The sequence below is a fragment of the Xyrauchen texanus genome, chromosome 31, assembly GCF_025860055.1.
Source record: "Xyrauchen texanus isolate HMW12.3.18 chromosome 31, RBS_HiC_50CHRs, whole genome shotgun sequence".
Classification (NCBI taxonomy): Eukaryota; Metazoa; Chordata; class Actinopteri; order Cypriniformes; family Catostomidae; genus Xyrauchen; species Xyrauchen texanus.
The window spans coordinates 6,013,994-6,038,991 of record NC_068306.1 but is presented as its reverse complement, the minus strand read 5'-3'; the positions used below and the strand labels follow the sequence as shown (position 1 = coordinate 6,038,991).

Sequence of the window (24,998 nt, the reverse complement as noted above, 5' to 3'; positions counted from 1 at the left end):
CTGGTCTGCGGCTCACCCTACACCGTGGTCTTCGCCGAGGAGGATTCCACCTCTCCTCCCACTGTGGTGACTCCCCAGTCGTCCTTGGCGCTTCCTGTCGCGCCAGCCCCACCTGTCAGCGAGCCCGTCCCCACGCCAGTCGCCTTCCATGAGCCAGCGGCCCACTGCGTCTGCCGGAGGAGGAGAGAAGACGGGCTTCCGCCTCCCGGCCCGCGCCAGCCCCGGTCTGCGAGCCAGAGCCCACGCATGTCACGGTGAGCGAGCTAAAGCCCACGCATGTCACTGTGAGCGAGCCTGAGCCCTCGACCGTCCCCGAGCCAGTGCCTGTAGCCTCAGACGTCAGTGAGCCAGTGCCGTTAGCCTCAAACGTCAATGAGCCAGTGCCGTTAGCCTCGACCGTCCCTGAGCCAGCGCCTGTAGCCTCGACCGTCCCTGAGCCAGCGCCTGTAGCCTCGACCGTCCCTGAGCCAGCGCCTGAAGCCTCGACCGTCCCTGAGCCAGCGCCTGAAGCCTCGACCGTCCCTGAGCCAGCGCCTGAAGCCTCGACCGTCCCTGAGCCAGCGCCTGAAGCCTCGACCGTCCCTGAGCCAGCGCCTGAAGCCTCGACCGTCCCTGAGCCAGCGCCTGAAGCCTCGACCGTCCAAGAGCCAGCGCCAGTGGCCGTGACCGTCCAAGAGCCAGTGCCAGTGGCCGTGACCGTCCAAGAGCCAGTGCCAGTGGCCATGACCGTCCAAGAGCCAGTGCCAGTAGCCAGGTCCGTCCAAGAGCCAGCGCCAGTGGTCGTGCCCATCCTAGAACCAGCACCTCTCGAGTCTTCCAGGGCTCCTCCTCCCGAGTCTTCCAGGGCTCCACCTCCCAAGTCTCTCGAGCCTTCTAGGGCTCCTCCTCCCGAGCTTTCCAGAGCTCCGCCTTCCGAGTTTCCCGAGCTTTCCAGAGCTCCGCCTTCCGAGTTTCCCGAGCCTTCCAGAGCTCCGCCTTCCGAGCTTTCCAGAGCTCCGCCTTCCGAGTTTCCCGAGCTTTCCAGAGCTCCACCTTCCGAGTTTCCCGAGCTTTCCAGAGCTCCGCCTCCCGAGCTTTCCAGAGCTCCGCCTCCCGAGCTTTCCAGAGCTCCACCTCTCAAGCCTCCTAGGGCTCCGCCTCTCGAGCCTCCTAGGGCTCCGCCCCTCAAGCCTCTCGAGCCTCCCAGGGCTCCGTCTCTCAAGCCTCCCGAGCTTTCCAGAGCTCCGCCCTCCGAGCTTCCCAGAGCTCCGCCTCTCTAGCCTCTCGAGCCTCCCAGGGCTCCGCCTCTCAAGCCTCTCGAACCTCCCAGAGCTCCACCTCTCAAGCCTCTCGAGCCTTCCAGGGCTCCGCCCCTCAAGCCTCTCGAGCCTGCCAGGGCTCCGCCCCTCAAGCCTCTCGAGCCTGCCAGGGCTCCGCCTCTCGAACCTCTTGAGCCTTCCAGGGCTCCGCCTCTCGAGCCTTCCAGGACTCCGCCTCTCGAGCCTGCCAGGGCTCCGCCCCTCGAACCTCTCGAGCCTTCCAGGGCTCCGCCTCTCGAGCCTTCCAGGACTCCGCCCCCCGAGCCTCCTTCGGCTCCGCCTCCAGAGCCTCTTGAGCCTCCTACGGCTCCGCCCCAGAGCCTCTCGAGCCTCCTGCAGCTCCGCCTACGGGGCCTCCTGTGGCTCCACCTCCAGAGCCTCCTATGGCTCCGCCTCCAGAGCCTCCTATTGCTCCGCCCTCAGAGCCTCCCGAGCCTCCTGTGACTCCGCCTCCCGAGCCTCCCACGGCTCCCCCTCTCGAGCCACTCAAGCCTTCGACGGCATCGCCCTCCCGAGCCTCCTACGGCTCCGCCGCTCGAGCACCTCAAGCCTTCGACGGCTCCGCCCTCAGAGCCTCCCGAGCCTCCTATGGCTCCGCCTCCCGAGCCTCCTCCGGCACCGCCTCTCGAGCCACTCAAGCCTTCGACGGCTTCACCCTCAGAGCCTCCTACGTCTCTGCCCCCAGAGCCTCCAGAATCTTCCTGGTCTCCGCTCCTAAAGCCTCCCACGGTGCCGCCTACCTCGGCTCCGCCTCCTGAGCCTCTTTCAGCTCCACCTCCTGAACCTCCTTCAATTCCACCTCCGGAGCCCCCCGAGCCTCTCTCGGCTCCGCCTCCGAAGCCTCCATTGGCTCCGTCTTCAGAGCCTTCTTCGCCCTCGCCACCTTTGGCTCCACCTCCAGTGGCTCCGCCTTCTGAGCCTTCTACACCATCGCCTCCCTTGGCTCCGCCCAACACTGTTCCGCCTCCTGACTTGCCCAAGGCCTTACCGCCTGAGTCTGCCACGGCCCTGCCTAAGCCTCCTTTGGCACCGCCTCCCAAGTCTTCTACGGCTCCGCCTCCGAAGTCCTCCTTGGCTCCACCTCACACGGCTCTGCCAGCCTCTGTCCTGTGGCCTCTTCCCAGACCTCCTGACCCAGTCCCAGTCCCGTGGCCTCTTCCCAGGCCCCCTGACCCAGTCCCTGTCCGGTGGCCTCCACCCAGGCCTCCTGACCCTGTTCCCGTCCTGAGGCCTCCCCCCAGGCCTCCTGACCCAGTCCCTGTCCAGTGGCCTCCTCCCAGGTCCCCCAAACCTATCCTTGCCCTGTGGCCAGCTCCCAGGCCTCCTGCACCTACCCTTGCCCGGTGGCCAGCTCCCAGACCATCGAAACCTGTCCCTTTGTGCCCCCATGGACTGCCTAATTGTCCCTTGTGCCCCCGTGGACTGTCTCATCTCCCTTTGTGCCCCCGTGGACTGTCTCATCTCCCTTTGTGCCCCGTGGACTGTCTCATTTCCCTCGTGGCCCCCGGACTTCCTGCCTGCCCTTTGTGCCCCTTGGACTGCCTCCTTGTTCTTGTGCCCCCGGTCTGCCTGTCTGCCCCGGTGCCATCATTTTGTTCTCTGTGGGTTTTTTGTCTTTTGTCTTTGTCTTCTAGGATCGTCTGGAAGCCGATCCTTTGAGAGGGGCTCTGTTATGAATACCCTGTCTTGTTTCACTGTTGCCCTTTTGTTTACCATTGTTGTCACTTTTGGCATTTTTTAGTTTTCACTTTAGTCCCTTATGTAACTCCATAGTCTCTTTGTTAGCGTTCGTGTTTCCTCTGTTCATTGTTTTCACCTGTCCTCATTAGTTTGCCTTTTACTTCTGTTAATCACCTTGTTATCTTGTTTGAGTTCTGTTTTTCATTGGTCCCTTTTTCCCTTGTTTATGTATTTATACCCTGTGTCTTTGTTCAGTCTTCGTCTATCGTTGTTTGATGTTAACCCGGTGTATCTTTCCCTCCGAGTTCCCTGTTTGTGTCTACCGTGGTTTCCTTAACTAGTTTATGTTTCTTTTCCCCATCGTGGGTTGTTACTTTGTGTTCCTTGACTAAATAAAGTTCAAACTGCGTTTGGATCCGCATCTCTTCATCAGCCTCGTTACTCAAGCATAACAATCTGCTGCCTTTTGCACAGCAAAAATCACAAATAAATACTGGATGTTTGCTATGTTCTGCCATTAAATTGGGTTTCAATTTGATTTCTACATTTTACATTGATTGGGGTCCTGCGATGGACTGGCGACCTGTCCAGGGTGTCCCCCACCTTTCGCCCAATGTTAGCTGGGATAGGCTCCAGCCCCCCGCGACCCTGTACACAGGATAAGCGGTTGACGATGGATGGATGGATGGACATTGATTGGGATGTAACAGTGCTAAAATATCAATATTCAGTACTGATACTAGTAAAATTTTACAATTTTCGATGCTAATTTAAATACCACAGCAAAAATGGGCTACATGCTATTAATCACTCTTTTTCAGACTAGTTCAAAAGTGAAATATGAATGTAAATAATGCATTAAAGCAAATGCATGTTTCCCTTAAATGTTTCTCAATTTTGTAAGAATGACTTCAAGTTTAAGTAGGGCCCTACTGAAAACTTTTTTCCCTACAAATGTTGTTTTCCATTTTTTTTTTTTTCTGAATTCCATGTTTTAATTTATAATTACATTTAATCGTTAAAGGTCCCCTGACATGAAATTTTCACTTTCTGAGGTTTTTTAACATTAATATTAGTTCCCCTAGCCTGTATTTGGTCCCCTCATATCTAGAAATTTCAGTCGGAAACCGAGTTTTGGCTATCTTTCTCCGCCTGTGAGAAAATGAGATCTCTATACAGACTGAAAGAGGTTGGAGTAGTGGTGTATTTTTGTTGGGTACCAGCACATGTTGGGGTATCTGGTAATGAAGTTGCTGATAAACTAGCAAAAAAAGCACTAGACAAGAGGGAGGTGGATGTTAGAGTACCTATGGGGAAAAAGGAGGCAAAATCGATTTTAAAGAGAAAGTTAATGAATAAGTGGCAAATTAGATGGGATAGTAGTAGCAAAGGGAGATGGTGTTATAGTATCACACAGACAGTAGGGAGGATAAATTGTCAGGAGGAAATAGGAAAGAAGAGGTATTGCTGTCTAGGTTAAGACTGGGACATACAGGGTTAAACTCAACACTGGCAATTATGGGGTTACATGAGAATGGATTATGTGATGTGTGTGGTGTATCTGAAAATGTATGTCATGTTTTATTTATTTGTAGTAAGTATAATATTTTTCGGGTGTATTATTCAATCATTTGAAGAATGGAGAAGATAGAATGAAGAATGAGGATATTCTAGGAAAAGGTTTATTGAACAGACAGATATATAGAGCACTAATTGCGTTTATATATGATTCAGGTTTGGGTTTTAGAATATAATATGTCTGTAAAGTTGAACCCGCCATGGGGGCTGAGTGTGGACGGAGGTGCTGAACACGCAGCGCCGGATGAAACTCAATGAAACTTCTATTGCAGGTACTATAAATAATGGTGATGTATGTGGGATGATATAGATAGTTAGTCAATGGTCCATTTGTAGGAATGAAGAGGAAACAGTTTTAAACTTCAGACTTATCACCCAAGGTTAATTTGCCATCCAGTACAGTAGGTGGCGATAATGCTCCTTAGGAGTTAATCGCCATTAAACAAGAAGAAGAAAATGAGATCTCAGACGGGCTGATCTTGAATCTCCCAAGGTTACCTCCCCCTTCTCTGCTTTGCCCGCCCAGAGAATAGGTTGGTTTCACGTGACGTCACGCTGCTGCATCGCGAGAGCGCGAAATTCAGATGGAGGGCAGGAAGTGCAAGGAGAGCTAGGAAGTACGAACGCGCGCGATTTTAGTTTATCCTCGAGAGATATCATGGCGTGTGACCGATCGAAGCACAAAAGTTGCTCAATAATTGAATGCACAAATGATCACAGAAGTCTTTTTTTACTTCCTTCATCCAATCCCCAGAAGGATCAATGGATAAATTTCATTTACTCTGGGAATGCACCGACACAACACACCAAATTTTTGTATGTCTGCGCCAAACATTTCACAGACGACTGTTTTCACAACATGGGTCAGTTCAGAGCTGGGCATGCTAAACGTCTGAAACTGAAGTCTGGATCAGTACCAACTCTCTTTGGCTCACCTACAAACCTCGGACAAGTAAGTCAACTAATTATATATAATTGCTTTACTATTTATGGTTACCTAGCTTGTTACACGTAGAATGTGGCTGTAACATTAGCTATGCAGCTAACAGCCGAGTTACTGTCGCTAATGTAAAGGTAGATAGCATCAGGTATACGTGTGAATACACACACTGTAACGCAAGTGTTGTTCACTTCTTTGTTATTTGGATATCTGTTCTCCTGTTGGTGATATGTTTACAAAATTACAGACGTTTCAGATCTCTGCGTCCTAGAACATCTAACGTTAGGCACAAAAAAAACAGTTTTTTCCCCATGCTATCTGCTCACACTTGGCTAATGAAGCTCATTCTGATTCAAACTGAAACGCTTGAACGACTGCGTGTCTAATCAAATACATGTATAAACGTTAAACAAATTAAAATATTTATTTTTTATCAAAAAAAACGGTTGGTCAAGATAACGATCAAAGAACATATTTCAAATCAGCAAAAAAAATATTGGAATCATAAATTATGCTTCTATAAGTTATATAACGCTAAAAAAAGAAAATATTGTATATCTAACGCGCATGCGTGTGTTGATTGACAGGTGATGTCTGTATCTAAAAGGTGATTGGCTCTTTTAACTGTAAGGCGGGACTTCCTTTCAACAGCCATTGTTCCAATTTTTTTTATTTTATTTTTTTTTATTGAACACAAGAACAGAACAAAAAAACAGAATATACATCTATAATGGCATTGGTAAGTACAGATAAATAAGTATTAGGCAAGGCACATATTAGTTAAAATAAAAAAATATATATATAAAATACAAATACAGAGGGGTCTCTTTATTCCTCTTTTAAGAGCTCAAGGTCTCTTATTATTCCAGCCAATTTCTGGGCCTTTTTACTTTTTATACATTCCAAAGCTGGAAAGAAATTACAAATCAAGTCTCTTTTAAATATAGAAAAATAAGGTTTCGTCTTCATACGTTTTGACTTATGAATAAAAAATTTGCCCAGTATCAACATTACATTAATAAGAAATTCATTTCTTTTCTCTTCCAACATCATTCCAAACATAACATGTTCCCTAGCAAAAGTGGGCAGTGATCGAATCTTTGATTCCAACCAATAGGACATATTTTCCCAAAAAGTATTTGAAGACAGACCCATTGTTCCAATTTCTCCCATTCATTTAAAAAGAAGAGATCCTCCTCAGCTCTACATTGCTGTGTCCAGCTGGGAGCGATAGAGTACCAAAAGTTGTTTTGCCGACCGCCATTAACATCAGAAGAAGAAGAAGAAAGAAGCTCTTCCAGTTTGAGCGCTCAGTACGGTACGTGTTCAACATCATTTGTGAGGTTAATAATACCTGCAAACTAGCCGCCTTTTCAGAGAAAGTTACCGTTGTTTGGAGTCCAAAATATGTTATTTACGTGACTTGAGCGTAAAAAAAAAATTCCCGAGAGGTGGACATGGTTAGAATGTAAGGTTGTTAGTTACATCAATGTACAATGCTGGTAAACTTCAGCATTATGCGAGAGCGAAAACGTCCTTTATTAGAGTAGCACAAGCACGAGGATTCTGCGCGTGCACGCCGACTTTTGTTGAAAGATTTGGCGCGAATCTCTGGAGGACATTTTTTTTATTTAATTTTTTATTTAACCAGGATAATCTCTCTGAGATTAGAAATCTCTTTCACAGGAGTGTCCTGGCCAAGAATGGACAGCAGGTACAGTCACAAAATTACAAATCAACAACAAATATAACATTTCAACACTTAAAAACAGTTGCACATCATTGAGTCTTCTTCAATGGACCGAATAATAGTTTTGAAATGTTCCATAGGCACCAGAGTTTGTAATTTCAATTTTGTTTGTAGTCGATTCCATTCAAATGGAGCTGCATACAATAAACAACATGCTCGAATCCCGCATTCGAACGCAGGAATAAGGTTTGCCTGTTACTGTGTGTGGTACCTTCTAATAAATACAGTTTTAACAAATTCTTTGGATAAAATTAGTAACTTAAATTATAACTTGCATTGTTTTCATATATTTATAGGCCTATGCAGAACATTATTAGGCTGCTTTGTTTACCTTTTAAAAGTAAGTATAAGCAACATATAAAACCTGAACTGTATATTATTAGTATATGGTTACTATACCTCAAACCAAGTTGCAATAGGAATACTACAGTGATGCTGTACCAAAACCATGATTAATTGTATCAAAACCTTGTTTACTGCCAAAAAATAAATAAACATGGTTACTACAGTCGTGGTTAATACAATATTACTACAGTAAATCAATGGGTAGTAAATTATAAGATCACTAGTTCACTTCAGAATAAAACAAATTTATGTGAGGATTGATATTCTTGATACCACATCAGTATCCGAAGTATCGATACTTTGATATCAATCCGCGTAGAGACTTCCCTAAATCCGGGTGGCGGAGGGCAAATCTCAGTTGCCTCCACGCCTGAGACTATCAACTGTTCAGTGCGTTACATCGGAGATATAGTTTGTGGAGGCTCACGCTATTCTCCATGGCATCCACGCACAACTCCACACGTCCCCCACCGGGAGCAAAAACCACATCAACGTAGAACTAGAAGTGCAAAACAACACGAGCATATACAATTTGCATTCTACTTTGGAGTGTTGTTAAAGTCAGAAGTGTACATACACCTTAGCCAAATACATTTAAACTCAGTTTTTCACAATTCCTGACATTTAATCATAGAAAACATTCCCTGTCTTATGTCAGTTAGAAGCACTACTTTTATGAATGTGAAATATCAGAATAATAGTAGAGAGAGTGATTTATTTTAGCTTTTCCTCATGGTGCCATCTGGGACAGTACAAGAAATTTCTGACATTGAACAGGACAATAGGCACAGTGAGAGACAGTGCAGTGCCGACCAGTACACAGTAGTGCAAAAAGATGACAGTTTCTAAACACGTAACCATAACATACTATGAGATAGTGTTCTATGCACATAGCAGTTATTGAGGTAGCAGACAGTTATAAAGTGACAGTAATTAAAGTGCAACTCAGGACACGTTTGTGTGTGTGTCAAACCAGTCTCTGAGTATTGAGGAGTCTGATGGCTTGGGGGAAGAAGCTGCTACACAGTCTGGCCGTGAGGGCCCGAATGCTTCGGTACCTCTTGCCAGACAGCAGGAGCGTAAAGAGTTTGTGTGTGGGGTGTGTGGGGTCGTCCACAATGCTGGTTGCTTTGTGCATACAGTGTTTTTTGTAAATGTCTTTGATGGAGGGAAGAGAGACCCCGATGATCTTCTCAGCTGTCCTCACTATCCTCTGCAGGGCTTTGTGGTCCGAAACGGTGCAAGTCCCAAACAGGCAGTGATGCAGCTGCTCGGGATGCTCTCAATAGTCCCTCTATAGAATGTAGTGAGGATGGGGGGTGGGAGATGTGCTTTCCTCAGCCTTCGAAGAAAGTAGAGACGCTGCTGGGCTTTCTTGGTGATTGAGCTGATGTTGAGGGACCAGGTGAGGTTCTCCGCCAGGTGAACACCAAGTAATTTGGTGCTGTTGACGATCTCCACAGAGGAGCCGTCGATGTTCAGCGGAGAGTGTTCACCTTGTGCTCTCCAAAAGTCAACAGCGATCTCTTTTGTTTTGTCGACATTCAGGGACAGGTTGTTGGTTCTACACCAGTCCGTTAGCCGCTGCACCTCCTCTCTGTATGCACCCTTTTTCCTCCAAACATAACAATGGTCATTTTGGCCAAACGGTTACAATTTCGTTTTATCAGACCAGAGGACATTTCTCCAAATATTAAGATCTTTGTCCCCACGTGCACTTGCAAACTTTGCAAAATACATTTTTATGGCAGTTTTGGAGCAGTGGCTTCTTCCTTGCTGAGTAGCTTTTCATGTTATGTTGCTATAGCACTTGTTTTACTGTGGATATAGATACTTGTCTACCTGTTTCCTCCAGCATCTTCAAAATGTTCTTTGCTGTTGTTCTGGGATTGATTTGCACTTTCCAGACTAAAGCATTACACCGATCGGCCACAACATTAAAACCACCTGCGTAATATGGTGTAGGTCCCCCTCATGACGCCAAAACGGCACCAACCAGCATCTCAGAATGGCATTGATGTTGATGTGAACATTAACTGAAGCTCCTGACCTGTATCTGCCTGATTTTATGCACTGCCACATGATTGGCTGATTAGATCATCGCATGGATGATTGTTGCTGCCAGAAGGGCTGGTTGAGAAATGGTTAATCTCAGAAATTTGTATTTTGTTTTAAAGAACTGTTCTTGAATATTAATCAAATAATATACATACCTATACATACCCATATATATATATATATATATATATATATATATATATTATTTTTTTTGATGAATGTCAGTTAATTATAATCATAATGTTTTTGTGTTCAGATATCCATCATGAGAGAGCAGGTGAATGTGATCCAAACTGGAGAAAAGCAGATGCTGCAGACACCAGTGAAGATTGAAGTGAAGCAGGAGGAGATTCAAGCAGAAATCACAACAGAGCAGGTGAATGTGATCCACACTGGAGAACAGCAGATGCTGCAGACACCAGTGAAGATTGAAGTGAAGCAGGAGGAGATTCAAGCAGAAATCACAACAGAGCAGGTGAATGTGATCCACACTGGAGAACAGCAGATGCTGCTGACACAAGTGAAGATTGAAGTGAAGCAAGAGGAGATTCAAGAAGAAATCAAAACGGAGCAGGTGAACATGATCCATACTGGAGAACAGCAGATGCTGCAGACATCAGTGAAGCAGGTGGACAGCAGGAACCCGACAACTATGAGAGGAGAAATCGAAGTAGAGGAACAACCGAGTGATGAAGATGATGAATTTATTCCTTCAAGTATGTTTCAGTTGCTGTACATTTTCATGACAATCCCTGTTTTTATTGTCATTTTAGAAGTGCTCCGTTGTCCTTAAAGGTTCAGCTTTTTATTTCCAACATACCAGTTCGTCAGTACCCGGCATACGAATTGGCGAAGAAGAAAAAATCTGGCCAAAAGGAAGGTCTATTTTTCAGAATTTGAGTTTCTTTTAATGGTTTGTAACCGTTTGCCAGTGCAAACTTTAAGGAAAACTTTGTGCCGGCTACTGAACACCTTACTGCCACTAGTGAAAGTCATCAGTAGGTGTGACCTGGAGCTCCTCCTACTTAGAGGCCATTTCTGTTTCATTGTTCAGTCAGATAAAGGTCAATTAACATGAACACACAGGTGTTAGGTGTGTGAGTCACATTGTAACTGGCAATATGATATTATATCGATATCTAGGTCACGACACAATATAATTGTGATTTTATGTTTTTTCAGCTGTTTCTTTACTGTTGAGGTGGTATAAGCAGATTGTGTGGCATGAATGAATGCTCGTAAAATGGACTTTGCCTGTTAAGGGACCATCAGGCGCTGCTCCTTCATTGAATGTAGAGTTGAAATCAAAGAGCAGACACTGTTCAGACCTGCCTGGAAAGTGGCCTGCTAGTTAGATAAGTTATCTAGCTTGTTGATTTTCCCATGTAATAAATAAAAATGGTAGATATCTTTATAATTTAGCAGATAGTCTTACCCATCCATCACACAGATATGATTTTATTTAGAATGTAGCTTCCTGTTCACAAGGAAAGTGTGAAAGTGCTGTCTGCTGTTGGATATTCTGGTTAGTCTGCAAGCATTTGGTGACTATTCAGTGTACAGATTTGTGAAGAACACCCTGCTGGCTACCAATTGTGTTCTTTTCTTTCTGTTGTAGAGATTGATGGAGACTATGGCTCCCTGCTCGGCACTCTCAAGAGGAGGCGGCAGCTGATTGCTGATGAGTTTAGGTTCATAGCAGAGGAGGACATGGCTCATGAGGGCATGAGCACACAGGAGGAAGATCTGCTGGACGAGGAACTACTGCAGGAAGACCTGGACCACGGGGAGATGGAGGATGAGCTGGAACCTGATCCCCAGCCAGGATCATCAACTGGGTATGTATGAATGTGTATGTATTGTTTTTCTTTTTCTCATATGAGTGATACTCACAGTAACTAACACTTGTTACTCTTTTTATTTTGTGTTTGGCTAGCCATTCTCTCACAGGCCCCAAGTCAGCTAGAAAGCGTAAACGCTCCCCTGACTCTGATTCTTATCCTTCATACTCTGACATCGATTCACAGGCACCAAAACCTCTCCCATTTAAGCCTAGCCGTCCATTTGGTATTGACTTGGGTAGCGTGTGCAAGGCTGTGCGGTCAACCTCCAATACGATGCTGCGAGAAATTGACTTTTTCATGCTGTTTTTTACTCGGGCTGTAGTTGCTGAGATATGCAGCTTTACAAACCGTCAGGGGTGGGAGCTCGTCCTAAACTGTCCATCATATTCCAGCTACCAAGGAGCTTGGATTGAGGTGACCCCCGATGAATTTTACAAATTTCTTGGGTTGCTCATTTACATGGGGTTGTCAATTCTCCCTGATTCCCATCGTCATTGGGGAACCAAGTCACTTCAGGGCTCATGGGCGAGGGGATTTATGTCGCGTAACCGCTACAAGGCTATTTTTGCAGCTCTACATGTTGTAGACCCTACCACAGAGAATAATCAGGATTGCCTTAGGAAGTTGCGTTATCTTATGGACCACCTCAAACAAAAATGCCAGCAACTCTTTCAGCCTAACCAAAATCTCACAATAGATGAACGTATGGTCAAGTCTAAAGCTCGGTCAGGATTTAAACAATACATGAAAGGCAAGCCTACTCGATGGGGTTTTAAATTATGGGTAATTGCAACATCAGACTCTGGGTATACTCTCGACTTTAATGTTTACACAGGTAGTCGTGATGGACATGTCACTGACTTGGCTACCAAAGTAGTTGAATCGTTACTGCAGCCATTCAAAGACCAGGGCCACAATGTTTGGTTTGACAACTTTTACACATCCCCAGCTCTTATGGTTAAGTTGTTAGAAATGGGAACTAATGCCTGTGGGAAATGCAGGGTGAATCGTAAACTGTTTCCTGCAGAATTTAAAGACATCAAAAGATGGGAACGCAAGGCAGCTCGTGGGGATATGAGGTGGTGTAGGATTGAGGGGAATATACTTGTAATTCAGTGGAAGGACACGCATGCAGTTACATGCCTTTCCAATTTCCACAATGCGAATGAATCTACCAAAATTACTAGGTTTGTAAAAGATGATGGCGACTGGACAAAAGAAGTAGCCCTCCAGCCCACTGTCATCAGCGATTATAACAAAAACATGGGCAGTGTTGATAGGTCAGACCAAATGATAAAATCTTACGATGTCCTACAAAAAACTCAGAAGTGGTGGAAGACTCTCTTTTTCCACTTAATAGACATTGCTGTCATCAATAGTTTCGTATTGTTTAAGGAATGGCAACACATTCATGCAGGACCAGGAGGTGAACGTAGACCGGTGAATTTAACCCAGATAGATTTCAGAGAAAACCTGGCTCGTCAGCTGGGAGGTATTGATATTCATGCAAGTTTCCCTTTGCATACACTAAAGCCTGTAGCCCCTCCTTCGTCATCATTCCATACAGTCCATTTCCCTAAATTTGAAGCGTCCTCTAAGAGATGTTGGCTCTGCTATCGGAAAAGTAAGACTGAAAATAAAACTAAAGTAGCTTGTTGCGCACCGGAATGTAATGGCAAAAGACTTTGCTTAGTTCGCGATAGGAACTGTTTTCAGTCTTGGCACTCAGCTGAGTGTGACCAGTTTCGTGAAGAGGCCTAGGTTGGGCTGTGTTTACTGTCCTCCAGGGTTTCCCCGGGTCATGGAATTTTAAAAAGTCTATTCCAGACATGGACCAAAAAAATATATAAAATACCCTGACTTTCCAATTCATGGAATATCAGGGAATTTTGTTTGTAGCATGTTTAAATTTTGGTTGCCATTTATCAAAATTAAAACTTTCTTGCCATATTTTTCTTTATCGGCTTATTTCACATGTTTCCCTTATTGGGTATTGTTATGGTTAAGCTATTTTTCAGTGCCATTTTATCCCCTTTCCGCTTGTCAACAGTCAATCAATGCAGTCACCTGTACCTGCTAACTAAGGCAAACAAGCAAGGAAAATGTCAATTTCAAGAGCTTTGGCTACAAAATGATCACTTCAACCCTGGGTGTTAAAAGTAGACAACAGAAAAGCTACATGTAAAGTTTGTAAAACTACTATCGAACTACCAAATATGGGAGAGGGTGCACTTCACAGCCACGCAAACAGTAAGAAGTATGCTGCCCGCATGAAGCCGGCAGGAGCATCATCTTCGGCCCAAGTGCCATCGCTGCTGTACTGCAGCCCACGCCAAGAGAACAGCAGTCAGCTAAAGCCGCTCCCACCTCCAGCAGTGACTGTAGTGTGAGACACAGTGGAACACGTCTCTGCTTATCACCAGCGATGCCCCTGGGGGCTGAAATGTCGTGGTTCCTGAAGCTTACTGAGTCCCACTGGTCATACAGGTCATCAGAACAAAGAGGTATGTAGCTATAGTGTTAGCTAGCTAGCTAGTTATTTTTAAAGTGTAGCCTATGTTAGGTAGCATTGGTGGTCGCTGATGGAAGTGAAAATATCGCTTATTCAGGGTTTTTCCTGCATAGAGAATTACTAGACGGCCGCCACAGTCAAATTTCACGCCGCATCTGGCTGTCGGCGAAACTCTGGTGGGTGTCTTCATGGAAAACACTAACAAGTGTTGCACTTGGTGGATTGTCATTTGTAACTGCAAATCTCTGCAATAATAATAAAAAAAATTCCATTGTCGAATAGTTGCTTGATGTCATTTAATGTAACATGGGATCATATAAAACTATGATGATGACGACACGCGAGAGGAGCGCTGCAGCTCGTGTGTTTACGCCAATGTTTACATGCCAATGTTTACATGTTTTTAACTGCACTTTTTTATCCTTATGGTTCCACCTCATTTTGAGCCAAGAAAAACCCTGTAATTAGGTTGCGAGTTAAACTCATAGATTTGTGTAAATTAATCATGAATTAATGTTTGAATCAACCAAAGAAGTGTAATTAAAAAGACTGTCAATAGGCCCTTGCAATAAGTCAATTTAATCTAGTTTCTGGTCCAGCAGCTTTGTTGGGGGTTTAAGATTGCTGGTGGTACTCTAGTCATGGTGTAGTTATAATACTGGGTATTACATCGCACTAACTTAAGTCCTAGTATAGAATTAGGATTTTAATGGTTCAATGCTTGCATTTTGAATTAATTTATAGGATTTTGGTTTAGATTAATTTAATGATTAGCCTATATTTGGGGTATATATGGTAAATTACAGCTTTGCAAATTCTTTTTCTTTTATAGGCTGTTCCCAGATAGTGACATTTGCCAGCAGCTTGAATTGTGGAGAGACTAAATCATCTTATTTTACTGTTTTTGGCATAGCACCATACCGCAAGTCACTTCTGTTGGAGAGGATAAGGTCTCTTAAAAATGGATATGTTTTGCTTTTAAAAAGCTTGAATCAGAAGACCCAAACAAAGCAAATGGACATTAATTTAAGACTTTGGGAAAATGATGCTGTAGTAACCCATTACTTCACTTCTGAATTCATGGGCCACAGCAGAGGACATGGTGGAGGTCTTCCACAAGTCGACAGAGGGGTTAAATTACAAAGGTCTTGTACAGCTTTCCATGGATGGACCTAATGTACATTTTAAATTCCAAGACCATATACAAATGGACCTTGAACGTGATGTCAATTCTATGTTATTATTTGTAAAACAAGATGGGTACAGTTACAGAGAGAATGATCAAGATATTGACCGACTTGATGAAATGTGCAGCAGAGGTATGCATATTCCCCAACCCTGGAACTAAATCCTATACTAATGTCAAAGAAGGGTGCAGAGACCCACTGATGCCTGCAAAGTTGGCCTTTCATTTGTCATTTTCAAAAGAGGTTGCACCTTTCTTGAATCTATATCAAACAGACAGACCTATGATTCCTTTTCTGGCTGCTGATCTTTCTAATGTTATGTCAATTATGGATCGTTTTATCAAGCCTGATGTGATGGCTAATGCAAACGCAGTAACAAAATTGATGTCAATAGGTGTCACAGACTAAAACAATCTCATTCATGCAAGTAAAGTTCATGTGGGGGTTTTCTGCAGACAAAATGCTGAAGGAACTGGTGTCATCACAGAAGATTAGTGAGAAGAGAGAGTTGGAGTTCAGGATGGATTGCAGAACATTCTTACTTGCACTTGCAGGGAAATTACAAAAACATCTCTACAGTACACTCTCGTGCGCAACCTGGATTGCCTTGCATCAATCTTTATTGCTTGCCATCCTCCTTGGATCATCAACAAGTTAAAGTATCCTCAAACTGCTCATTGAGACCAAACGAGTAGATGAAAATGATTGTGGTGATATTCTCAAACAGTACAGGAAGTTCATCAATGAGACTGTGCCAAAGAGAAGGGCAGATTTCACTGACTTCAATCCTGCCACAGGCCAGGTAGGTACCCTATTCTATGAAACAATGGCAGGAGAGGTGTACAAAATACTGTGGAATGTTGTGGCACTCCAGTGGAGAGGTTTTCCAGTCAATAGACAAATCGAGGTTGAAAACATGAAGGAAAGCACTTGCAGTGCACAGCATCTTGTGCACGATCATTTGAAGTCAGTGGGGGGAATTTATAACTTTGTGGTAACTAAGTCCTTCAGTCTTCATCCTCGGCAAGACCGTGATACCTCTCTCATTTTGAGGAACAAAAGACTTAAAGAAGCAGAAAAACAAAACATGAGAAGGAAAACTCTCTGATGAGATTGATTGACCTTGCGTTAAAGGCAGAAAGTGTAGGGAATCTTGCATTCATTGCCCAGTCAAACAGTCTAAGGTGGTCTGCAAAAAAGAAATGTGAAGAAATAAAAAGACTGAATGATGAACTTGATGACAAACAGAAAATCCTTCAGTGCATTTAATCCCTGAAAGCATAAACGGCATGTTTGTGTTCATGTGTGCAATTTCTGCCCGGGTCATACAGCCTTTTACATGTTTTAAAGTTACTGCTTGATAATTGTAGTAAATAAAGATTTTGTATTTTTGGTTTCCACGTTTTGGGTCCTTTTGTTGAAACAAATGAACCTGTGAGCCCTTAGTCGCACAGACTTAAATATGAACATGACATTGGCAGGAAAGGGTCTGTCATTAGCGATGATTTATGCTTTACAATACTTTTACATAAGCAAATAAAATCACTTAACATCACGTCGGAGCTTATCCCAGATTTTTACATTATCGCAAGATTAAATTAAGTTCCAAACATACGTTCAGGAGGAGGTTGTTCATCTTGACCTGCCAATGTATAAGCAGCGGCTTGCTTTGCTCCAGAAATGTCTCCCAACATTTGTCCCGCACACTGTGACACCACACTTCCTACTCACTACTCAACGCTCAAGCTTTTCCTCATCCAAGTTATTCCTCATCTCAGGTTGCACTGCTGTTGAACAGGAGCTGCAACAGCAGCTCACAATCCTAATTATTTCCATTAGCCTCTGTTGTATTTTAACAGATTTAGTTATCCCAGAGCAAACCATAGCGTGAGGCTGCCTCTGCACATGCCAGCTGTTCTGGGCTTTCTACCTGTGCTACCAAGGATGTGCACAGACATTTTGGGGGGCAGGGGCTCAAGTGGAAAAAAGGGCACTTCTCCAAATGTAAAAAAAAAAATGTTTGTGTAGTTTTCAGAATTCTGGGAACACTGCATACCGACCCCAAAGCACAGGCAGACTCACCAGATCTTATTCTTCTCACGTAAGGAGTGATCTTCCTCATCATCACTGAACTTCAGCTTCTCACTGTAATCCACCTCCTTGTGAAGACCTGAAGAACAGCAGACCATCATGCATTGAACAAATTTCACAAACGATTCTGTTAGAGCATGCGCTCACCTGCCCAGCCATCTTCATTGTCATCGTCCAGTTCTATCAGGTCATCAGGGTTTGTGGGCACTTCTCATAATTATTTATTTTTAAAAAAAATTTTTAAACAATTATTATTTTATATTATTTTAATTCCCTCACACTCACGCAATTGTTTCATACTCAGAAACAGATTTCTACAAAATAATCAGTTCACACAGAGATCATAGTTTTAGTATTCACTAGGTTTATCACAAGAACAACAGCAAATGTTTTTTATGCTACTAGTTTCAAATATATATTTAGAATAAATGACTGCACCATTTGCCATTGTGCAGCCAAGGAGCAGAATAATGAATTGCCTGAATACATTAATGTATTGATCAAATCTCAATCTATCAGCATACAACAAACTAATATAATGGATAGTTTAGCCTATGATCAGAATTATGAAGTTACTGTTTAAGGCAGGACACTTTTTTCATGTAGTGGTCAATTTTGAGATTTTGATCTATTTTGCTTCCATGTCGTCTTTTTTTCTAATGGAAAGAAAACTTCCAAAATACACATGGTGATAAGCTTACTACCCTTTGTTTGCTTCTGTAGATTTCTTCTAAATTAACCAAAACAAGCTAATCTGCATATTTAAACAAAACATATCAGGGGAAAAGACTCTTGATAAATCATTAACTGGGGAAGTTCTGTGGTGATATGCTTCAGTTATTTTGTTTATCCTATTCACCTGCAGTGCCTTGTCAAATGTATGCAAATTAGCTCATTTTAATTAGTTAATGCCTAATTTTCATATCAATGTGGCGATTGTGATGATGTTATTAGACACAATTTTTATTGTATTCACCTGCAGTGTCTCTTTATTAAGTACAGTACTTTAGCCTGTATGGTCATTGCCTTAGCTAAACTTTAACTAACTTATTACATTAGCTAGTAGCTCATGAGTCATGCATGTTAGCAAGAGACAAGTTAACTATATTTGGCTTTTGGCTAATTAGCTGTAAAGTTGAGGCACTGGTAGCTTAGTCTTTTGTTCATCACCACTCACCTCCACACAAGCCAAGAAAAACAACTGGGATAGGAGCTGGGAGGGGCTGCTGCCTCCCTGCCTATGTGTCAGTAACGTTATAGTAGCCCACCAAGTTTGTTAGCTACTGTAGTGAAACCACCACAGTAATTTTTGTAAGGGTATACAAAACAGAAGTTTCATAATTTTCTGTTTAGGCTCACAAATGTAAAAATACAAATAATACGTCTTGAATTATGCATATTTTTTTATATAATTACCCATTTTATCCCAATAAATCACAAAACATCTAATAGTATCGGTATTTGTATCGGGTATCGACGATATTGGAAATGATTGGTATTGCCCATCACTACTTTTCATGCTAAATCATCTTGTGTGATTCACTCCAGTCCAGTAGTCGGCAGAAACTCACCGCGAGTTGTTTCTATCCAACCACCATAAAACACGAGATTAAACGAGAGCTGCAGACAGTTTGAGTGCTTAGGTACGTGTTTAATGTGTTTTACATCATTTATGTATTTATGTTGCGTCCACTTTAGATCTGTGTTGATGTGTATTTTTCTGCGCGTTTTGTTTTTCTCTCTGTGGCGTTTTAATGAACAAACAAAGCTTAGTATCTCCACATGGAGCATTATTTTGTAATTAACGCTTTAAAATATTCTGGGGTTGATTCACGAAAATGTCATTAAGGAAAAGACCAAAAAAAAACAAAAAGAAAGTTCTTTGGATAAATTATAAGAATTTATAAGAACGCTCTTAAGTGCAATTCTCAAGTTCTCAAATATTTTCTTAAGAACGCCTTAATTTTTTTCTTAAGAATAAAAAGGCTTTGACATTGTCTGAGCAGCCTGCTAATTGATTTGCCTTGTCTAATAGCTTACCATTTTTTTATTACTTTAGCAGACAAGAGGTTCTTGTTGAGGAAATTACTGCAAGGAAAATATTCTCCTTGATAATCATGGGCGTAGAATACGCGGGGGATGCAGGAGAAATGTCCCCCTCACTTTAAATAAAACCAAAGTTTGTCCCATGCAATTTTTCACAGGGCAAATGTGTTAATGCTGTGTCTTTCATACAGCAAATGTGTAAATCATTAGTTCTTAACTAATCCACCTTTCTCGGAGGACAAGTCTCAGTTGCTCCACCTCTGAGACAGTCAACCCACGCATCTTATCACGAGGTTCGTCATGCATGACACCGCAGAGACTCGCAGCATGTGGAGGCTCATGCTACTCTCCGCGATCCACACACAGCTCACCACGCACCCCATTGAGAACGAGAACCCCTAATCAAGACCACAAGGAGGTTACCCCATGTGACTCTATACTCCCTAGCAACCGGGCCAATTTGGTTGCTTAGGAGACCTGGCTGGAGTCACTCATCACACCCTGGATTCGAACTCGCTACTACATGGGTGGTAGTCGGCGTCAATACTCGCTGAGATACCCAGGCCTCCAACATAATATATTCTTAACTTACATATGTGCTCATTAAATCCAGTGGCTGATTGATAATGAGTTTATATTAGGTGACATTATAATTTTACAGTATTTAGCCTGTTGTTATAGCTGATAATTTTCATGCAGTTAGGAAAATTATACCAAACACAAAGACATTTATATTTATAACATCTAAGAAACCGATCTTGTTTAAAAGATCTGTCCTTGTGTGTAATCATATAATTATATTTTTGAGTGTGATGAATGTCAGTCCATTATAATGAGGATGTTTTTGTGTTCAGATGTTCATCATGAGAGAGCAGGTGGATGTGATCTGCTGTAAATCAGTAGGAACTGATCTGTCCATGCTGGATATTGATGATTTCATCACAGAAATCTCTCAGCTGAAGAAAGAGGTGACGTCACTGAAGACAAAACTGATGGAGAGAGAACTGTATTCATCCTGCACCTGTTTTGAGCGAGTTAAAGTTGAGATTGTAAGTAAGTTTCAAATGATGTGATATGACTGTGACTCTGTGATGATGAACGGTACAGATGTGATTGTGTTGTGTTTGTCAGGAGCTGGAAAAGGTTTCCTGTCAATCTTCAGTGTGTGTGACCGATGGGACCTCCACAGAATGTCAGGATTCAGTGTGGAGCGGCAGAGATCAGTCCACACCACAGCAGCTGCTGGACAAACTCTCTGAACAGAGATCCAGAGACACACAGGACTCACAGCTCACTTTACTCTGTTCTACTGCTGCTCAGGAGAGTGTGTGTGACAGTAATCAGGGTGATCAAACCTCCACAGAGTCTCTGACTTCTGTCTGTAACGCTGGAGAACAGCAGATGCTGCAGACACCAGTGAAGATTGAAGTGAAGCAGGAGGAGATAAAAGAAGAAAACAAAGCAGAGGAACAACAGAGTGATGATGAAGATGATGATGAACAGCAGATACTGGAGACACCAGAGAAGATGTGTTCAGTGAAGTTGCTGGATTGCAGAAACCTGATGAAGATGAGAGGAGAAACTATGGCAGAGAAACAACAGCGTGATGAAGATGATGATGAAACGACAGCAAAGCAACAACAGAGTGATGAAGATGAGGATTTTATTCCTTCAGGTAAGTTTCTTGAATGATATTTAATTTCTGGCAGCACCCCCTCCAACGCTCCATTTAGACCATAAGTCCAGAACCAGAGGTTAACACTCTTCTGCCATCCACACTGGAATGCTACTTCCTTCAGGTCAAGTCAGGTGGTTTTTATTCCTTAACCAGGCTCTACGGTGGGAGTGGGCATGTACGGGATACCTCTCCAGCCCAGCTCACCCCCTCGCTCGCTCCCATTGGGGACAGAGAAAACACGGGTTAAACATGAAAGCCTCAACCAACTGCAGTGCAAATGCTCTTTAAGTGTCACTTACCATTTTGACTGTTGGGAGGCATCCCCATGGATTCTCTGTCCCGCTTCGGGCTTTCCATCTAAGCGACGAATGTGAGGGCGAGTGTAGCGAGGTGAGCATGAGACGGACAGGCCCCAGAGAGGCATTTATTTTAAATTATAAATATAAAATTTTCAAAAAGGGGGAATAAAACTATTCATTGGGGTCTAGTGTCAAATAAAGGGGAATATGGCGTCCTTGCAGTGCAATGGACTACTTGCACAACTGCGTCCTTGTTTTAAGTATTGTGGCTCAGGCGTTTCCAGTTACAATGTTCAGTGCGTCTACATGCAGAGATTTATTCATTGGAAGGCAGATTATTTCAACAAATCATATTTTTGGTGGTATAACGTGACGTCTCATTATTATAATTAGCTGAAATTTGCCATCTAAATATATTTTTTCCCTTTCCAAATGTAGGAAAAATGTAGGACTCAGTAAAGTAACTAAGCAATAAATCAAACTCATTAACAGGCATTTCTTTCATTAATGATATTTCATACCAGTTGAGATTTAACAATAAATTCCACTATACAACGATTGCAAATTACTTTCCTTTGGATAAATGCCCAGATGTTTTTATTTATAAATACATTAGGGTGGAGGGCGGGGCCGGGTCGTGATTATACACACCCTACACACGTGATTATACACGGTCCCTTATCAGGCTAATCATGCCTCCGAGAGGGATAAAGGCTGACTGCGGAGGATTTTGCGGGAGAGAGAGACCGTTTACGGACACGTCCGTCGTGTGTTTGTGTCTTTTTAAGTTTATCATTAAAACTATTATTTATATTATCAAGCCGGTTCTCGCTGCCTCCTTTCCATTGACTTATTTACACTGGTGCCGAAATCCGGGAAGGAGGAGGGATACACCGTAGTAAAGTTCTCGCCACTACCGTCCACCCCAACGGAGCAACCGCGGCCATCTGCCGGGGGACGAGGAGCCCGGCCGCCGGACGCGAGGGGAGAAGTGGCTCCTAACCGACTGCCTGGAGCGGTCAGGGCCGCTGCTAGGGGCGGAGGAGTCCCCTACAAGCCGCTGAAACGCGGCGGGGTCGGAGACCGCCGACCACGAGCGGGGAGGGGCTCGCAGCCGACCGCCTGGGGTGGGGGAGACCCCTTCTGTTCCCCAAGAACAGCGTGATGCTGGGCGTTCCGTCCGCCAGGGGCTGGAGGTCTGCCTCCGAGCCGCCCTGAGAGGTGCGGCTGTCGTCTGTCGTCCGCCTTCAGATCAAAAGGTTTTTAAGATCATGAGAAACAGTTCAGGCAAATTACTGAAATAAACTTTTCAATGGTAGCGTATATACAGGAACTAGGCAACTGCAGATCGTGTAAACACATTTAATCGGAAACTAGCGGCTGCAATATTTCAAAGCGGAAGTAGAAACGGTGAAATGCGCTTGGATTGGCGTATATACCAGTCATTGCTTTCTCAGATCAGTGCATGTAGTCCATGGGGCTATATGAAAGTTGGGGTGTGCCCATGGGATGGTCCAAGATGTAAGCGGGGTTCGGCGGTTACAACCCTTATAGATTCTGGGGCACAAGATCAAGTCATTTTTATTTGTATAGCGTCTTTCACAACACAAAGCAGCTTTACAGAAAATAATGCATTAACAGAAAATTAACTGTAATATCTAAAATGTCTTAAGAGTCGTCATTGTGTAGTTTGATAATTTACGATTGTGTATTGTGTTTAAAAATAAGTAATTATTTAATAATTGTATTAATAAACCTCTGTGAGCAAGCTGAAGATGACTGTGGCAAGGAACACAAAAGTCCATAAGATGTTGGTTAATGGAGAAAAATAAACTTGGGTAAAACCAGACTCACTGTGGGGCCAGTTCCCCTCTGGCTAACATGGGGGGTGGTGGTTTCTATGGCAACTTGTCTTCCCATGGCCATGGCGGCCTGGCAATCTAGCCCATCGGCTGTAACGCATCTTGTCCTCTCGTGGTGACATATCTCGTGGTGGGGTTCTAGTCTGCTGGTCTGATGGGTCATCTAATTTGACGTTTCTCTCCCCGCTCTGCTCCTGGACCTGTGAGGACACTGTTGTGTGCACACAGGGAGATAGAAGCCATGGTGATGAGGCTCTAAGCACATCAGGTGTGCCTCATTATGCGTTGCCCAAATAAGGCTTATTAGATGGCGCCCCACCTCTCTCATGCCCACTCCCATGGTGAACCTGGCTGAAGGATGGCCCTTAGTGGTGGGGCGGCGATGACGACAGGAAGGGGTGGGTCATTCCGCCACATTAGTCTCTGATTTGTATATACTGTTCAAGTCAATCAAAATGCAAGTTGAAGACTCTTGAACACTTCTGTGAAAGCTGAGTTTTCTCGTTTGTATAATGTTCTTGAAAATGAGAAATTAGTACTAAATTGCTACCTCTGGCACAGCAAAAATAAATGAATAAAGGATGTTTATGTTTTGCCAGTATGTCTGGGTTCAACTAGATTTCTGTCTACATTTGTTCCAGTTTAATTGATTTTTATCAATTTTATGTCATTTTAGAGCTGATCGAAGTGAAAAAGGAACGTCAAGAACTGGAGAAAAAACATGATTTCACAACTGGAGAAAAATCTTTGAGCTGCTCAGAGACTACAAAAATTTTCTCACTAAAAAAGTCTCAAAGAACAGCTGCTGAAAACTTATTCACCTGCTCTCTGTGTGAAAAGAATTTCACAAATGAAAGCCAGCTTAACATTCACATGAAGGTTCACACACCTTACATGTGCCATCAGTGTGGAAAGAGTTTCAGAAGAAAGGAAAGTCTTAATTATCACAAAATGATTCATACTGGAGAGAAGCCTTACAAATGCCATCTATGTGAAAAGAGTTTCAAAAGTGCACCTAGTCTCACATATCATCTCCGCTGTCATTTAGGAGTAAGACCGTTTGAATGTGATAAGTGTGGTAAAACATTTGTTGGGGAATCATGCCTAAAACGACATCTACAAGTGCACACAAAGGAGAAGCCTTACAAGTGTTCTGTTTGTGGAAAGAGTTTTACAGGCCTGTACTATTTTAAAGTGCACCAGAAAATGCATACTGGTGTGAGGGCTCATGGTTGCTTTGAATGTGGGAAGACCTTTATTACAGCCAGCCAGTTGAATCGGCACCAAAGGATTCATACTGAAGGGAAACCATACAAGTGCTCACACTGTGGAAAGACTTTCACTCGGTCAGAAGACCTGAAAATTCATGATAGAATCCACACAGGAGAAAAACCGTACAAGTGCTCATACTGTGGAAAGAGTTTCAGTTACTCACAATACCTGAAATCACATGAAAGAATCCATACAGGAGAGAAACCATACCACTGCTCTTCATGTGGGAGGAGTTTCACCCAATCAGCACATCTACAGAAACATGTAAAAAAGTATTGCCCAAGTAGTCACAGTGAGCAAAAATCATCTTCAGGTCCAGCAAGAACAAGTAAATTATGTACTTAAACTATGTACTTTAAAACACAATAAAAAAATGTTTATTCACTTTTGCCGTTCTGTAGTTCAGTGCACATAATTGATAACTTATAGCCTATTATTGATTGATCAGGTGCTTTAATTTAATTAAGATGGTAGCAGGAAATAAAAATACATAAATAGGAGGTTATTAGTAAAAAATTAGCTGCTTGTGATGCCAAAGTTTGCTAGGTTCATGGTATG

The 24,998-nt window shown here is 43.4% G+C and overlaps 2 protein-coding genes across 6 annotated transcripts in view; both read left to right on the top strand.

Moving 5' to 3' along the window:
- The first annotated feature begins 5,113 nt into the window (after positions 1–5,113).
- On the top strand, positions 5,114–16,520 carry LOC127625255 (piggyBac transposable element-derived protein 4-like). Of its 4 annotated transcripts, XM_052100428.1 has the most exons (6): positions 5,114–5,508; positions 9,906–10,025; positions 10,125–10,365; positions 11,268–11,487; positions 11,586–13,997; positions 14,838–16,520. In XM_052100428.1, exons 1-5 carry the CDS (start codon positions 5,215–5,217, stop codon positions 13,252–13,254), a joined length of 2,544 nt encoding a protein of 847 aa, XP_051956388.1. In that variant the 5' UTR covers positions 5,114–5,214; the 3' UTR covers positions 13,255–13,997; positions 14,838–16,520. The 4 variants fall into 4 exon arrangements, with proteins under 4 accessions (XP_051956388.1, XP_051956390.1, XP_051956387.1 ...); XM_052100430.1 differs by having other exon boundaries at positions 9,906–10,365; positions 13,544–13,997; XM_052100427.1 differs by having other exon boundaries at positions 9,906–10,365.
- A 2,365-nt stretch (positions 16,521–18,885) lies between these two features.
- The window catches only part of LOC127625257 (zinc finger protein ZFP2-like), a 116,376-nt gene continuing 110,263 nt past the window's right edge, over positions 18,886–24,998 (top strand). The window contains exons 1-4 of one of the 2 annotated variants that reach the window (XM_052100433.1): positions 18,886–18,926; positions 20,184–20,378; positions 20,461–21,004; positions 23,845–24,987. In XM_052100433.1, coding sequence (XP_051956393.1) covers positions 20,184–20,378; positions 20,461–21,004; positions 23,845–24,785 — 1,680 coding nt within the window. In that variant the 5' untranslated portion in view covers positions 18,886–18,926 and the 3' untranslated portion in view covers positions 24,786–24,987. Of the gene's footprint in view, positions 18,927–20,183; positions 20,379–20,460; positions 21,005–23,844; positions 24,988–24,998 lie in introns of those variants that run through there. The other variant, XM_052100432.1, reaches the window with a different exon arrangement.